This window comes from Protopterus annectens, chromosome 1.part0 (genome assembly GCF_019279795.1).
Source record: "Protopterus annectens isolate FY-2018-M chromosome 1.part0, PAN1.0, whole genome shotgun sequence".
Classification (NCBI taxonomy): Eukaryota; Metazoa; Chordata; order Ceratodontiformes; family Protopteridae; genus Protopterus; species Protopterus annectens.
The window spans coordinates 756,594,545-756,609,991 of record NC_056725.1 but is presented as its reverse complement, the minus strand read 5'-3'; the positions used below and the strand labels follow the sequence as shown (position 1 = coordinate 756,609,991).

Here is a 15,447-nt window from a genome sequence, read left to right as displayed (position 1 = left end):
CATGCAATGATTTTTAAGCTGTGGGACAAACTGACAGCCTCCTCTGTTAAGAGAGGGCTCTAATAATGGCTCCAAAAATCTCAGGTGGAAATCGATGCAGAGAGTGTAAAGGCAATCTAGGCAGACAGATTTTCTGTAATGTCCAAATGTCCAAGGGTGTTTTTTTACTGGGTATCTATTATGGTCCAAACACAGATGACATAGGCCCGCCCCTTTCAAACCTGCCTCTAAACCAGATGCCTGGTTTGACAATGGCACTGAGCTCATCCTAGGGATACTTTCAGTTAAGTGTCAGATCTGATTTTAGATAGGATTCTGCAGATGGGAAAGGGAGAATCCAAGTTTAACTAAAAGAGCTGTATTGGCCATTATTTTACAGAAAAGACTGATACTGCAAAAATATAAAGTAATGTCTCTATTTTCAAACACTGCATGAAATAATCAATATGTGAACTGAAAAGTAGCAATGTAAGATTCTGAATACTATTTTTTTTTTAACTGTGCTTGGGGAATAAAAAAGTCATAAAAGTGCATTAACTCTGTTTATACTAAAAGTTTGATAAAAACATCAGTGAGACTGAATGAGAATGTATGCAGAAATGTTGTATTAATAGGAGGATATTTTTGAAAGTTGTATGGGAAACTGTATGACAGTGAAACAAGGTGGGGGAAAATGAAGTTTAGATACAGAATTTCTTACCAAATTTAGAATTACCAAGATGAATAAGTTGAAGTGGATAGCATGACACATGTAACTACACTCAGAAACCTGATTGATATATTCAAGGGACAGGCTTGAATGAAAACTCTAGGCAGTGATGGCTTTCTAAGTTGTAGAGTATGCAGTCAGAGGAAAATGAGGGCTAAACTTCTGCTGTTGTTCAAGTTAGTACTAGAGACTAAGCGGACAACAAAGAAGTGGAAGGAAGCAAGGATTACAGTGAACAGAATCTTCACTGTTTGCTTAGTTTTTTTAACTCTGTTAAAAATATACATTTATAGGAACAGAATAACAATACGAGGAACATCAGGAATGTTTCTGTTTTTGTTTTGCAGAATACACCTAATTTTTCTCATATTTTACTGTTGCCTCCAGTATATGCCAACAGAAAAGTCTGGCTGCCCAGTGGTACTTTAGCGGCTAGACTTTTTTGGTGTATGCTCGATCGATAATAGACATGCCAGTTGGGCTGTCCAATCAGTGTTCTTGTTTTGAATAGTAATGAGCTGTCATTTCTAACTGACACCACTAGGCAGTTATACAGCAAGATTTTTTTTTCAGAGGAGCTTGAAACAAAATGGTGAGTATTTTTTCCTGGATTACATTAAATCCTATTTAACTTTGGGTATTATATCTCACAAAAGATAACGGGGCCTGGATATGATTAATCTAGTATTTTTTACAACTCCCTATTCACAGATTTATGAAAATCTGTTGATACCAAACTTCTTACTTTTTAAATCAAAATATGTATACAGTAGACATCAGAAACGGTTTATTTTGTAGAAGCATGGGCACTATATACGAAAGGCGAAACAACATTACATGAAAGTGAAACACTAGAGACTGTATTAAAGAGAAGTAAAACATATAGTCATTGCATAACAAAATAACATGACACAGTATGTGGAAGCTTGACTGGGTGTTTTGGGACAAGAAGTCCATACAAAAGCATAAGGCTGAAGTTCATGGAAACAGACTTAAATGCCTCATTTCTGTTGGACACTTGTGCACAGAAGTCTACCAGTAAATGGGCAGATACTTTATAGAAGACATTTACTTTACTAGTGTTTGTGGGGGTAGAAGACTGCAACAGTTAGGGACCGTAGTATAAGTTATAATCTGCTCGGTTCAGTATAATACTGTCTATGTTAGATGAATATATGATCTGTTAAAGTAAGAAATATGGGAGAGGGCTGTTTGGTTATTCACTTTCTAGAAAGAGATGTGGCTTGGTTTTATATAACTGCATTTGGGATATGGACTATACTTGCAATATTCTACAGTTTTTACCAGACTTAAGTTATCCATATTTCTAACCAGGATTTTCTTTTGTACAACTTAATTGCAAAGCTCTGCTAAGCATAACAGTACCAGTTTTCTTTATATGTTTTGTCACTGTAAACCATTCTTTATCTAAACCTAAACGCTGTAGCACATTCATGCAAGTGTAACTATGTTTTAGCATACCCTTGTACCTGCTAACTTGTTTTGGTCATTTCATATGTGATTGTATTCACCCAGGATGTGCCTGTAAATGAATCAATGAGATCAGTGCGGTAATCTGGTAAACAGAAGTAACTAAATAAATGGCTCTTATTTTTATTTTATTAGGCAGATGTGTTGTCGGTTTATCTATCCAAAGGATGGAACGTCAGGAGTGCAACCCCCCCCAGTGCTGTGCTGTAGTGCACTACTGGAATATGAAACTAATGTTGCTTCATTCAGGTTGTTGTCATTACCTATAAAGTAAACAACATGGCTTTTACAGTATGTTTTGTTGCTGCTACTGGTATTACATGTTCAGTTGCATTCATTACAGGATGTGACATGGATGTTAACTACAGGGTTTCTGACAACTGCAGATCAGGGAGGCTCACAAATGCAACCAATGAGAAGCAGGTGCATCCTGGAGGATATAATGACTACTTCCTTTCCTGTTATCCTTGTAAATGAACCTTGTCTAAAAACACTGAAAAGCTGCTTTCACAGACTGGCTTTATTACAATACGCAAGACTGAATGCAACATGACAGAAAATGCTTTTTATATAAACTAACTTTAGAAAACTCCTTAAAAATGCTCTAGTTGAAACGTCTTTCCACCTGAAGAAAGGAAGACAGCTTTCCTGAAATGAAGTGGAACAAGCTTAAAATGATACTTGTTGAATAAAAATTGACCTCGTGTCTGGACTTCTCTCAAATAGTGTGAGATGCATAAAAACCCTTGTGCTGACTGAAAATGTACCTGGAATACTGACTCCTCTCAAATGGCATGTGAAGCGTATAAACCCTCAATACCCATATAGGAACTTCTGGCAAAGGGCTTCCTTGTGGCAGAGAGATGGGTTGTCACGAAAAAATTTCCTGTTTGTTCCTATGAAGCCAAAACCTGTATGTAGCGTCATGAAAAGATTTCCTGTTTGTTCCTATGAAGCCAAAACTTGTATGCAGCGGATGTTTTTGTTTGTGAACTGTTGCTGCACTCTGTTTGACATGGAAAAATACTGGAGGCCAAGTCAAAGTCTGAGACTCTAGCAAGTTTTATTACACCTCAAAGAGAGAAGTGCTGCTATTGGCCTTCTACAACAGCTACTGAATATAATGACTCACCCAACCGGGTTTATATCATATGAACGAATTGCACAAATTGTGAACACTAATAATATCGAACGTGCCGGACCTCAAACTTCCTATTGTGGGGGGCTGTGCCCCCCACTAAACATATATTCCAACTCCAAGATCGCACTACAGTGAGGAAAGGATAAATATCCCATTTTTCACTGTACCATGATCTCAGAAAAAGCACTTTGAGGTTCGGTGCGTTTGATATTATGAGCATTTGCAATTTGCGTGATTTGCTCATATGATATAGACCCCACCCAACCACCTCTTTAGGAAAACCTGGAACATCCCTAAAGAAGCTTGGAATGGAAGAGACCATGGATGCTTATTTGGAGGAATTTGAAAGGTATGCAGCTACAAAATACTAGCTTGGTATGCTGGCAGTCTTGAGTCCCAAATGAGAACCAATATTATCCTTTCACTTTTATGATTCTAGATGAAAGGGAGAAACTTGTACCTGCATTTACCGAAGAGGCCATGGCTCAACTTCCAGTAAGACTACTTATAAAAATGAATGCTGACTTTTTGGTTGACCTTTAGATAAGTCATGTCAGTTTCAAGACAGCTCAGTAAGAAAACATTATACTATATAAAGCTAAACAGAATATATCAAAAGTAGATGGACAAACAAGGGAACACAGCAGCCCCACTTTATACCAGTATCAACACTATTAGCTAAGAAATGACCTGCTCTATGGGGTAACCAAAGACAAAGGACAGATACTGAGATCGTTATTAGTTCCAAGGTCTTTCACAACACCTGTGATAAACTCAGCACACAGACACATTTTGGGTAGTTATGCAGGAAAGTAAAGTTGAGTAAGTAAACACAATTGTACTTTTCTAAATGCAGAGTTGAGTTACTAAAGTTACCACAACAGTAGATGTTTGAATGATCACTGCTGCAGTAGCCTTAGCTGTATGGGTTATATCCTGCCAAAGACAAACGCCTGCCACCTTCCAAAGCTTCAGGGCACTTTCCATGTGCTCAAACTGTCAGGTAGCTCAAGCTGATATGACTGAAAGACAAGTTTGGGTTGCATGCCCTTCAGAGCCTGTCAACAGAAAGTAGGAGGCTAAGCCCTGAGAGGACAATGTTGGAAACGACAAAAAAAAAAAAAAAAAAATGCATTTTTTAACATGTTAAATTTAAACAACTTTCCCCTTATTAAAGACAAGTGCATTGCGGATTTTTTCATAGTTAAACACCTGAAGATCTCTGAAATTAGGCAAACTTTTAATGTATCTAACAAATACACCTTAATACTCAGACAGATTTTGGATCTAGTTAATCCCTATATCGAGGTTCCAGAGTTAACCAGGGAGGACATTGAGACCTCCAAAGTTATTTTGAAACTACTTCTGCTTAAGAAAAAGATGATCTCCAATGTATACAAACTCTTGGTCTCAGTCAGAACTAATAACACTCCAATATTTTCCAAGTTCTGGGTGGATAAGGACCCGGGTATATCCGCTGCAGTTATGCAAGAATCTTTTAAGGTAAGCACTAAATATATCCCCTTCAAAAAACTGGCCTATACGCAACTTAGGATTGTAAATAATGCATATTGAACCCCAGCAATTATTAATAAATTTCAACCTAACTCATCATCTTCATGCACATTTTGTAAGGCACAGGTAGCTGACATTTACCATATCTTCTGGAGTTGTAAATGTGTGTACAGATTGTGGTGCGCCCTAAGAGTTATCCTGGGAAAGATGGGATATGAGAAATCAACTCTCTCATGGCAATATGCGCTACTACATATACCTCCAGATTATATTACTAAATCACAGCACAAGGTGTTGATATCCATATTCATGTTTATTAAATATTATATTTCACTCCATTGGAAGAATCAAGCAATGCTATCCTGGGAAGGTTTAAAATAATTGATTTTTAGACATATAAAGGTGCAGAAATTCCTCTTTTATAAAGGGAATCATAAATACCATTCTGAAAACTTTTGGAGTTCATTTTTTGCACATTTAATAACCTGAAATGTTATGTCTTAATGTTTCTATTTATCATACATTTTCTTTTTCACCATTGCATCTGTAACAGTTATTGAAATTTGGGCTTTGTACAGTTGTATATACTTGTTTTCTTCGTTAGATAGTGATGTGTTGATATGTATGTGGATTTGTTTGTAATGTTTGTTGCTGAAAAAGAAATAAAATAAAAAGAATTTATAAAAAAAAAAAATGCATTTTTTTATGCCTGGGTGTGGACATCAAAAAACAAGGTAATAATCATTTGAATATCTACTGTTGTGGTAAATTTAATTACACAAATGTACTTTGTTCATCATATTAATCACGACTGCAGTAGCCTTAACTATTTGAGTAAATTGTCCCTTCTTCTTACCTCCAAAGATCTGAAAGATAGTACCAGAGTTATTTGTGGACATCCAAGGTATGGAATATCCTTTCTCCCTCATTTTTGGTTCAGGATAGAAAACAGGAAGATGCTTAGTTTAGCTTAAAGTAAACTCAGATACCACTTTAGGAATAAAAGAAAGCTTAGTTTTCAAAGAAAACCTGTAGCTGTGGAAAATGAGATGGGGTTGATGCAGCATAAGAGCTTGCAACTCAGATACTCTTCTTGTAGAGTTCAGAGCAATCAGTAAAACTGTTTTCCATGTTCTTTCAGCACACATATGCCTCTGAGATAGGCATACACACAGTCTTGTCTCATGTTATAGATGGGAATGAGCACACCATCTCTGGTAACAATAGAAAGCTTAGTAATGCTAAAATATTACCTGTTAGGTGCAGAATTTGTATCAGTAACTGACAATGTTCCTTTACAAAGGCTCTACTGACATAAAAAATGCAACCTGAAACTATCCTGGCAGGCTCCAGCCTGCAGACTTTTAAGATCTAATACCACCTGGGCTGCAGTCACTTAAATGTGGAAGGGCTATCCCTGGCATACGATGCCTCCAATAAGGATAGAACTGAAGGTTCTGCGCTTGGGGATCATGTAGAACAGTGACTGCTGAGCATGGGGAAAACACTCCTGGCTGTTCATTTCATCTTAGGCTACATCACTACAGTGTGCATCAAGGACAGGAAAGAGAAAGTTCCAGGGACATGCAGAGCAAGCAGGCTAACAAAAGGGAAGCTCTCCAAAGTAAACTAACAGAAGGGAGTGGATCCTGAGGGAAGTTAAGGCCACTGCCAAGGGAAGAGATCAGATCCTTTACCCTGGGATGAGAGAGGAGTCTCAAGGGAGCAGTGGGAAAGTGTTCCAGAAAACTGTAGCCTGGAAGATATCTCTGAAGTCTGAAAAGGATAGTAGCTAAAGGACATCCCCTTTCCCTTTATTAAAGCCAGTAGACAACAATTGTGTGACTACAGGTCCTGTTTTGCTTTGGAAAATCCCTGTAAGGAGAAACAGAGCAAAGGTGAACTGCACTCTGTTAAGACTGCTGTGAATGGACTAGATTTACTTCTGTTACTGCAAATGTTTTACTGGAAGAAAGTGTTTCCATTAGCGAAATGAATCAAGACCCTATCATCCAGGCAGCCAACCGAAGTTTATTTGCTGTCTGGTTATATTTATTTATTTTTATTTTATTTTACATTTGTTAACTGGGGGTGTCTGACTGGGCCAAAAGCCCTTTTCAGCAGAGGCCTGGGGAGAAATGCTCCACAAAGAAATACAATTACAGATACATTTAGGTGTTTAAACAGCATCACAATACATACAAATTTATAATTGACATTTTTACAGTGGTATGACGACAGCAACAAATTCAGTGGAATCAAAAAAGCATTAATAATAAGAATGATTAATAAACTTCATCATATACATTTGTGGTTTGAAACGCAATACAATACATACATAGTACATTAGAAAATTTTTTGCAGTAGTATGAGGACAGCCCAAATAGAGGAAAATAAACCTTTGTTAAAAAATAAATCATTACACAGTTTCATGGTAACCATTTGTACTTAGAACAGTGGTAGTCCTAGTTAATATCATGGTTAAAGAGTAATTATTTAACTTGAAGGGGTCAGTATATGTGAAGGAGAGTGAGAATTTAGTAAAAGTAAGATGGTCTTTTCTGATTTCTCTAGCCTGGGGTATATCAAACAACCCTGAAAGAATGTTGGCTGTGGCTATAGTAGGCCAAGTTCATCCACTGTATACTTCTACTATTAATTATTATAAGCACTAAAAAGCAGTTTTCACGGACCACCTTTGTTACTATAAGCACCGGATAATACTACTGCATATGTATTGCATGGAGCACTGCAACTACATACCAAATTCAGTAAAAAGACAGGATTAAGCATATTTCTGACATAAAAAGGTGTTATACAATTATCACACATCTGCTCAGTGCTGTTAAACAATAGTCTTATGCTCAACAGTGGTCAGTGGCTACAGCAGACGAGCAGCAGGAAGCCATTAAACAAACACTTTGCTGACATTTAAAAATAAAAGCTCTAACAAAGCATTTACAGGCTTCCTGATGACCTTTTTGGGTGTCTGTAGTTTGTGTGTTATGGTATTATAAGCTATAGAACACTTACAGTGAACACATTGTTTTACTTATTTTTAATTAATTTATTTCATGTTTCTAACATCTATAGCATGTGGTAGCAGGAAGATCACCATGCAGTACAAATAATTAGAACTGGGTGTTTTCTATCATAACCCAGGAAGTTTACTTCACTCAAGAGATGAATTTTATGACATTCATGTTTTGGTTACTGCTGGAGACCTGGACATAACCTTCATATAGCTGGCCTTGTTGCCACTAATCAGTGAACTATAAACAAGTACACAGTCATTAATTAAGGTCATAAACTGACTATTTCTCTTTAAAAAATAAGAAAACTTCTGCTGTATATACAAACTGGAATGTGGAGAGAGTGTTGGCTGAAGCTACAGTGAGCTAAATTCATCCACTGTACTCTTTTAGGATTAATTTTAGAATATTTCTAAAGTGTTAACTCATGTTTTGTTCAACTGATATCCCAGCTGCTGCAGCACTCTACAATTAAGACTAAAGGGCTGCAGCTCTGATAAATGAAGCTTTTGCAGATCACTGAAGCCATTGTAATTCTTGTACACTACAGACTCTGCCATCTATAAACCTGATTTTGTACAAACTTCATTGTGATGTCCTTCAAAGTTGAGCTTATCAACATGCTGGCATTCTACTAAAAGTCCAACTCTACCCACATGATCCAAATATACTCTTAGCCCTCAGACCACTATTTTAATTTGGAAAATGGCAGTGAATACATGATGGGAAAATGATCTGGAAGAACCTGGGCTTTTATGGCATCTAATAAAAACTGCTAAGAAAAACAAAGTCAAGCAAGAGTTTTCACTGTCTAATACCTTAAACGTCTTGTAGTGGAGGCCATTGGGGTATATGCCCTTAAGGACACACTGCATTTCAGAAACTCACTTCATAGGGTGAAACAGCTCACCAGCGAGGGCCTTTAAAGCAGTAATTCAACTTACTTTTTCACTGTTCATTTGAACATATAAAATGAACAATATCTTATTCAACAGTTTCAAAGGGCTCTGATGTGAAGCAGTTTGTTTTTTAACAAGTGCTGTAAATACTGATATTGGTCATTGTGTAAATAAGAAGAAAATAAAAAAGTCTTTCACTGCTCAGATTACAGAGTTTTTATGAAAACTGCAGAATACTCTATAAAACATTTTACACATGTGGCATTCTGTACTGCTGTCATGTGTCAATATTTCCATTCTTTTATCATTTATCTACAGGTATGTATATGTTTTAACAATAAACACTTAAAAAATACACAAAATGTGTGCAACAAATTCAGTACTTATAGCTAGTGGGTTAGATGTGCAGAACTAGAGAAGATAACCAATACAAAGGAATCCGGAAGCAAAACAATGTCATTCTTGATATCTAAAGCTTTATAAATATCAAATGAATGCAAAGGTCCGACAATCTTGCTGAAGCTTGTGGATGAGCAGCTGAACGAAACAAAAGCTAAAAATAATCATTACCCTTATTCGAGACTTTTTCCTCCATGCCTTCTCCTGTTCTGTATCCCACCAGCCTTTGTTGGTCATGTAGTGTCGCAGGCGGGAGATTGGATGATCCTGCTTGTCCCAGTAGTTTACTTCATCGACTGAACGGTAGGCTGAGCTATCATCACTTGTGCTATGATGGCCAATTCTAATACATAAAAATATATATAGACTGTTACCTATTGAACATAATAGCATTAATGAACTTTAAAGCATGACAAACATTCCAACAGATGCTACTGGGAAACAACTACGAGTTTTCACTGGTCTCAACCAAATAGCAGCATGGCCTCTAAAGGATGTTAATAAAGCTGTACACAACTTTGAATTATATTACAAATGTTTGTTTCAACTAGATGAGGTAGCTTCTGTTCCTGATAAAGCAGGCTACAACACTGAAATGAAGCAAAGACACCTTTACTGAACAAATCATTTACCGGTATGTCATTGCCTCAATGAGAAATGGTTGATTTTCAGCTACTGCTCTCCTTCGAGCTTCCTTTGTGGCATTATATACTGCAAACACATCATTTCCATCAACTCGAATGGAAAGAATGCCATAACCAGGACCTCTGGCAGCTGAAATACAAAGAGGAAAAACAATCTTATATCACCTTCAAAGTAACAATCACTACATTAATTTGCAAGAATGCAATATAGAAGTTGAGTGGTAGTAATAATCTGAACAGCAGAAAGGTTTTTACTAACTGTGCTTCACAAAAGATGAAAGGAAAGTGACTAAAAAAGATAACCATCCTCTAACGTAATTATGACATAAAGACAAAATATCCTGTCAACTTGCTGTGTATATAAAAAATATTTTTTCTAGTTCCCCATGCCCAATTGTAGCTTAAGTTAAAATATATTGCTTCATTTTCTACTGCATCTAAATCTAAACATTACTAATTATCATGATGTTACTTGGGAAAGAGCATCAGAGCTGTCTATGCTCCATACAAAAGAGCAGAAGTTGTACCAACAGTTCAGCTTTCATTTTTAAAGAAGTTTTTCTACCTTTGTGTGGCTCATCAAACACCACAATCAAAGTTCTGTTAGGCTTTTGATACAGATGAACATAAAGGAAACTAACGAGCAACACTTTTCTAGTAAACACATGGGCAATCAACTGTCTGATCAGTATGAATGCGTGCGTGCGTGCGTGTGTGTGTGTGTGTGTGTGTGTGTGTGAGAGAGAGTGTGTGTGTGTGTGTGTGTGTGTGTGTGCGCGCGTGTGTGCGTGTGCGTGTGTGTGTTTGTGTGTGTGTGTGTGTGTGTGTGTGTGTGTGTGTGTGTGTGTGTGTGGAGGGGGAATTGGCTGGCAATACCTAACAGTGCCATCCTCTCTCACTATGGCAACCCATAGCTCCTGCTGTAAGTGGGATATGTAGCTTTAAAAATGTTAATGCCTAGCCTTGCTACAGGGATCTACATGTCATGTGGTACACATGCTTTCTAAAAGGCAATATAAATAAACATGAAGTAGCTACAGCCCACTGACAGTGTTGCCTGTTGCATACAGAGCAATCAGACAAATATTCAAAGCTTACAAGGTATCATAAGTGAATATTTATATAAATGAATACATTTGTTTTCAAGAGCTACTGCATTTGGAAGCAAAGAGATGTAGATGGAGTTAGAAAAAATACTCCAGCTATCAGAAAATCATGTCATAGCAAGGCAAGTTAGCATGAAACTAAAAGCTTTGGATATGAAAAAAAAAAGTTGATTCCTTATCAAGGATGAATTAATTATACAAGCAAACAGAACACACTGCTAAGAAAAGAAACCGTGAAGGCATTTAATTTTTTTGTTTCCTGAAGAGGAGAAAGACAATACATCTGCAACTAGAGAAATCATTCATGAATTACTGTTAATCTAAAAATCATATAATGTATTTGCTAGTTGCTCTTTACAAGTGTGCAAGAGCCTACAGAGACTGCAGGCATTTATATTACTGAGCTAACATGCCAAGCAAAGTGTGAATATCTTCTTCTTTCGGCTGCTCCCATTAGGGGTTGCCACAGCAGATCAACTGTTTCCATTTCTTCCTATCCCCTGCATCTTGCTCCGTCACACCAACCACCTGCATGTCCTCTCTCACCACATCCATGAACCGTATCTTAGGCCTCCCTCTTTTCCTGTTACCTGGCAGCTTCATCCTTAGCATCTTTTTCCCCAATATACCCTGCATCCCTCCTCAGCACATGTCCAAACCAACACAATCTTGCCTCTCTGGCTTTGTCTCCAAACCTTCCAACCTGGGCTGACCCTCTAATATACTTATTCCTAATCCTGTCCATCCTCGTCACACCAGTGCAAATCTTAACATCTTCATCTCTGCCACATCAAGCTCTGACTCCTGCCTTTTTGTCAATGCCACTGTCTTCAACCCATAGAACATAGCTGGTCTCACTACCCTCTTGTACACCTTCCCTTTCACTCTTACTGGTACTCATCTGTCACAAATCACTCCTGACACTCTTCTCCACCCACTCCATCCTGCCTGTACTCTCTTCTTCACCTCTTTTCCACACTCACCATTACTCTGTACTGTTGATCCCAAGTACTTAAACTCATCCACCTTCACCGCCTCTACTCCCAGCATCCTCACCATTCCTCTATCCTCCCTGTCATTCACACACGCACATTCTGTCTTAGTCCTGCTGACCTTTATTCCTCTTCTCTGTAGAGCACACCTCCACCTCTCCAGGGTCTCCTCCACATGTTCCCTACTCTCACTACAGATCACAATGTCATCTGCAAACATCATAGTCCACGGGGACTCCTGTCTGATCTCGTCTGTCAACCTGTCCATCACCACTGCAAATAAGAAAGGGCTCAGAGCTGATCCTTGATGTAATCCCACCTCCACCTTAAACGCATCTGTCACTCCCACCGCAGACCTCACCACTGTCACACTACCCTCGTACATATCCTGTACCACTCTTACATACTTCTCTGACACTCCCGACTTCCTCATACAATACCACAACTCCTCTCTAGACACCCTGTTATATGCTTTTTCTAAATCCACAAAGACACAATGCAACTCCTTCTGACCTTCTCTGTACTTCTCCATCAACACTCTCAGAGCAAACATCGCATCTGTAGTGCTCTTTCCTGACATGAAACCATACTGCTGATCACTAATCATCACCTCCCTTCTTAACCTAGCTTCCACTAGTCTTTCCCATAACTTCATGCTGTGACTGATCAGTTTAATCCCTCTGTAGGTACTACAGCTCTGCACATCACCCTTATTCTTAAAAATCGGTACCAAAACACTTTTTCTCCATTACTCATGCATCCTCTCACTTTCCAAGATTTCATTAAACAATCTAGTTAAAAACTCCACTGCCATTTCATCTAAACACCTCCATGCTTCCACAGGTATGTCATCTGGACCAACAGCCTTTCCATTCTTCATTCTCTTCATAGCTATCCTTACTTCCTCCTTGCTAATCTACAGCACTTCATGATTCACTATCCCCACATCATCCAACCTTCTCTCCCTCTCATTCTCTTCATTCATCAGCCCCTCAAAGTACTCTTTTCATCTGCTCAACACACTCTCCTCGCTTGTGAGTATGTTTCCCTCATTATCCTTTATCACCTTTACCTGCTGCACATCTTTACTAGCTCGGTCCCTCTGTCTAGCCAATTGGTACAGGTCCTTTTCTCCCTCCTTAGTGTCCAACCTTTTATACAACTCTTCATACACCTTATCCTTAGCCTTTGTCACCTCTCTCTTTGCCATGCACCTCATCTCCTTATACTCTTGTCTAATTTCTCCATCTCTTTGACAATCTCACTTCTTCGCCAACCTCTTTCTCTGTATACTCTCCTGTACTTCTTCATTCCACCACCAGGTCTCCTTGTCCTCCTTCCTCTTTCCAGATGTCACCTCCTTGTCCTCCTTCCTCTTTCCAGATGTCACACCAAGCACCTTTCTAGCCATCTCTCTTAGTAGCTCTGCTGTAGTTACCCAGCTATTCGGTAACTCTTCACTGCCACCCAGTGCCTGTCTCAACTCTTCCCTGAACATTACCTCACAATTACCCTTTTTCAATTTCCACCATTTGATCCTTGGTGCTGCCCTCACACTCATCCTCCTCTTCTTGATCACCAATGTCATCTTACAAACCACCATCCTATGCTGCCTAACTACACTTTCCCCTGCCACCACACTTTACAGTCTCCAATCTCCTTCAGACTGGCCCTTCTACATAAGATATAATCCACCTGTGTGCATCTTCCTCCACTCTTATATGTCACCCTATGCTCCTCCCTCTTGTTAAAATACGTATTCATCACAGCCATGTCCATGCTTTTCACAAAATCCACTACCATCTGACCTTCTGCATTCCTTTGTTTAACACCATACCTACCCATCACTTCCTCATCCCCTCTGTTCCCTTTACCAACATGCCCATTGAAATCTGCTCCAATCACCAGACTCTCACCCTTGGGTACAGTCATCACTGCTTCATCCAACTCACTCCAAAAATTTTCTCTCTCATCCATCGCACACCCAACTTATGGAGCATATGCATTAACAACATTCATCATCACACCTTCAATTTCCAGCTTCATAAACATCACTCTATCCGACACTCTTTTCACCTTCAAAACACTCTTAGAATACTGTTCCTTCAGGATAATGCCTACGCCATTTCTTCTACTATCCACACCATGATAAAACAATTTGAAACTGCCTCCGATACACCTAGCCTTGCTCCCCTTCCATCTGGTCTCTTGCACACACAATATACCAACCTTCCTTTGGTTCATCATATCAGCTAGCTCTCTCCCTATACCAGTCATACTGCCAACATTCAAAGTTCCGACCCTCACTATCACAATCCTAGCCTTTACCTGCCTTTGGGCATGCCTTCCCCCCTCTTCTCCTCCTCTTCCGGCCAACAATAGCCCAATTTCTGCCAGCACCCTGTTGGCCAACAGTACTGGTGGTGGTAGTTGTTAACCCGGGCCTCGACCGATCCAGTATGTATTTCTGTACTGTTGTCTGCATGTATGATTTGGCAAAATTTTACGCCAGATGTCCTTCCTGACGCAACCCTCCCCATTTAAGCGGGCTTGGGACCGGCACAATGAAATGCACTGGCTTGTGCATCCCCAGTGACAAAGTGTGAATATGGTGATGAAAATAATTCAGTAACTAGACAGAGAATAAAACATGAAGAAACCACAGACAAGCTATTAAGAGAAACAGACATGACCTTATCAAAAGCAGTAAAGCAGTGGACATTTATAACACAATTGTTAAAAGAATTAACTGAGAAAAAGGAAACATGCGCAAGATAAAAATGTGAGGCAAATAAAAGACAAACATGAGAATTAACAAAACAATGCATTGTAACAGTAGGTATGCAGGATAAGGAGAGACAAAAGTGCAAACAAAATATGGTGCAGTAGGAACCATGCTCTTACGTGCTAATGTAAATAAGCATAAGAGGAAGCAGTGCCTTTCTTGTAATCACTTTTATAAAATGTGTCATTATGCAAAGATCAAGAAACTTATTTGCATGTTGTTTAACAAAAACAGGTGTACAATCTCTTTGTTGGCACCACTAAAGTACTAAGAGCTGATAGTGACGTCTGAAAATCTAGCAAACACTAATACAAGAGGGTGAATCACTGCTTACGAGAAAATTTTGAGAATTAATAATTGAAAAACTGAACTTAAGTTGGACAGAAAAAAGGTATACATTAATGTTTAAAGCTAATTTTTAAGCACTGGACCTGAAAATCACTGAAAAAGACAGCAATGTGTATACTGCGAATGCATTCAAGGCATGAATTAAAGCCAATGGGTCAAAACTTACATACAAGCGAATATATAATATCAGAAAAAGAAGGTTCCCCATTGTGGCACTAAAGTGTAAACAACAGTAGCAACCAACAACAATGCCCAGAACAGACCAACAAGAACAAAGATGCTGCATTATGACTGGCAGCAAGACAGTGAGAGGATCCTATGCTCCTAAGTCCGCTTATGTACCCCTATGCCCATATAGGTCATACACTGGACGTAGGAGTGTATGG

The 15,447-nt window shown here is 38.7% G+C and overlaps 1 protein-coding gene across 1 annotated transcript in view; it reads right to left on the bottom strand.

Moving 5' to 3' along the window:
* The window catches only part of BCKDHA (branched chain keto acid dehydrogenase E1 subunit alpha), a 521,678-nt gene that overhangs the window by 52,138 nt on the left and 454,093 nt on the right, over window positions 1–15,447 (bottom strand). The window contains exons 7-8 of the mRNA XM_044062764.1: window positions 9,819–9,960; window positions 9,358–9,529 (exon numbers count right to left, since the gene is read on the bottom strand). Coding sequence (XP_043918699.1) covers window positions 9,358–9,529; window positions 9,819–9,960 — 314 coding nt within the window. The remainder of the gene's footprint in view (window positions 1–9,357; window positions 9,530–9,818; window positions 9,961–15,447) is intronic.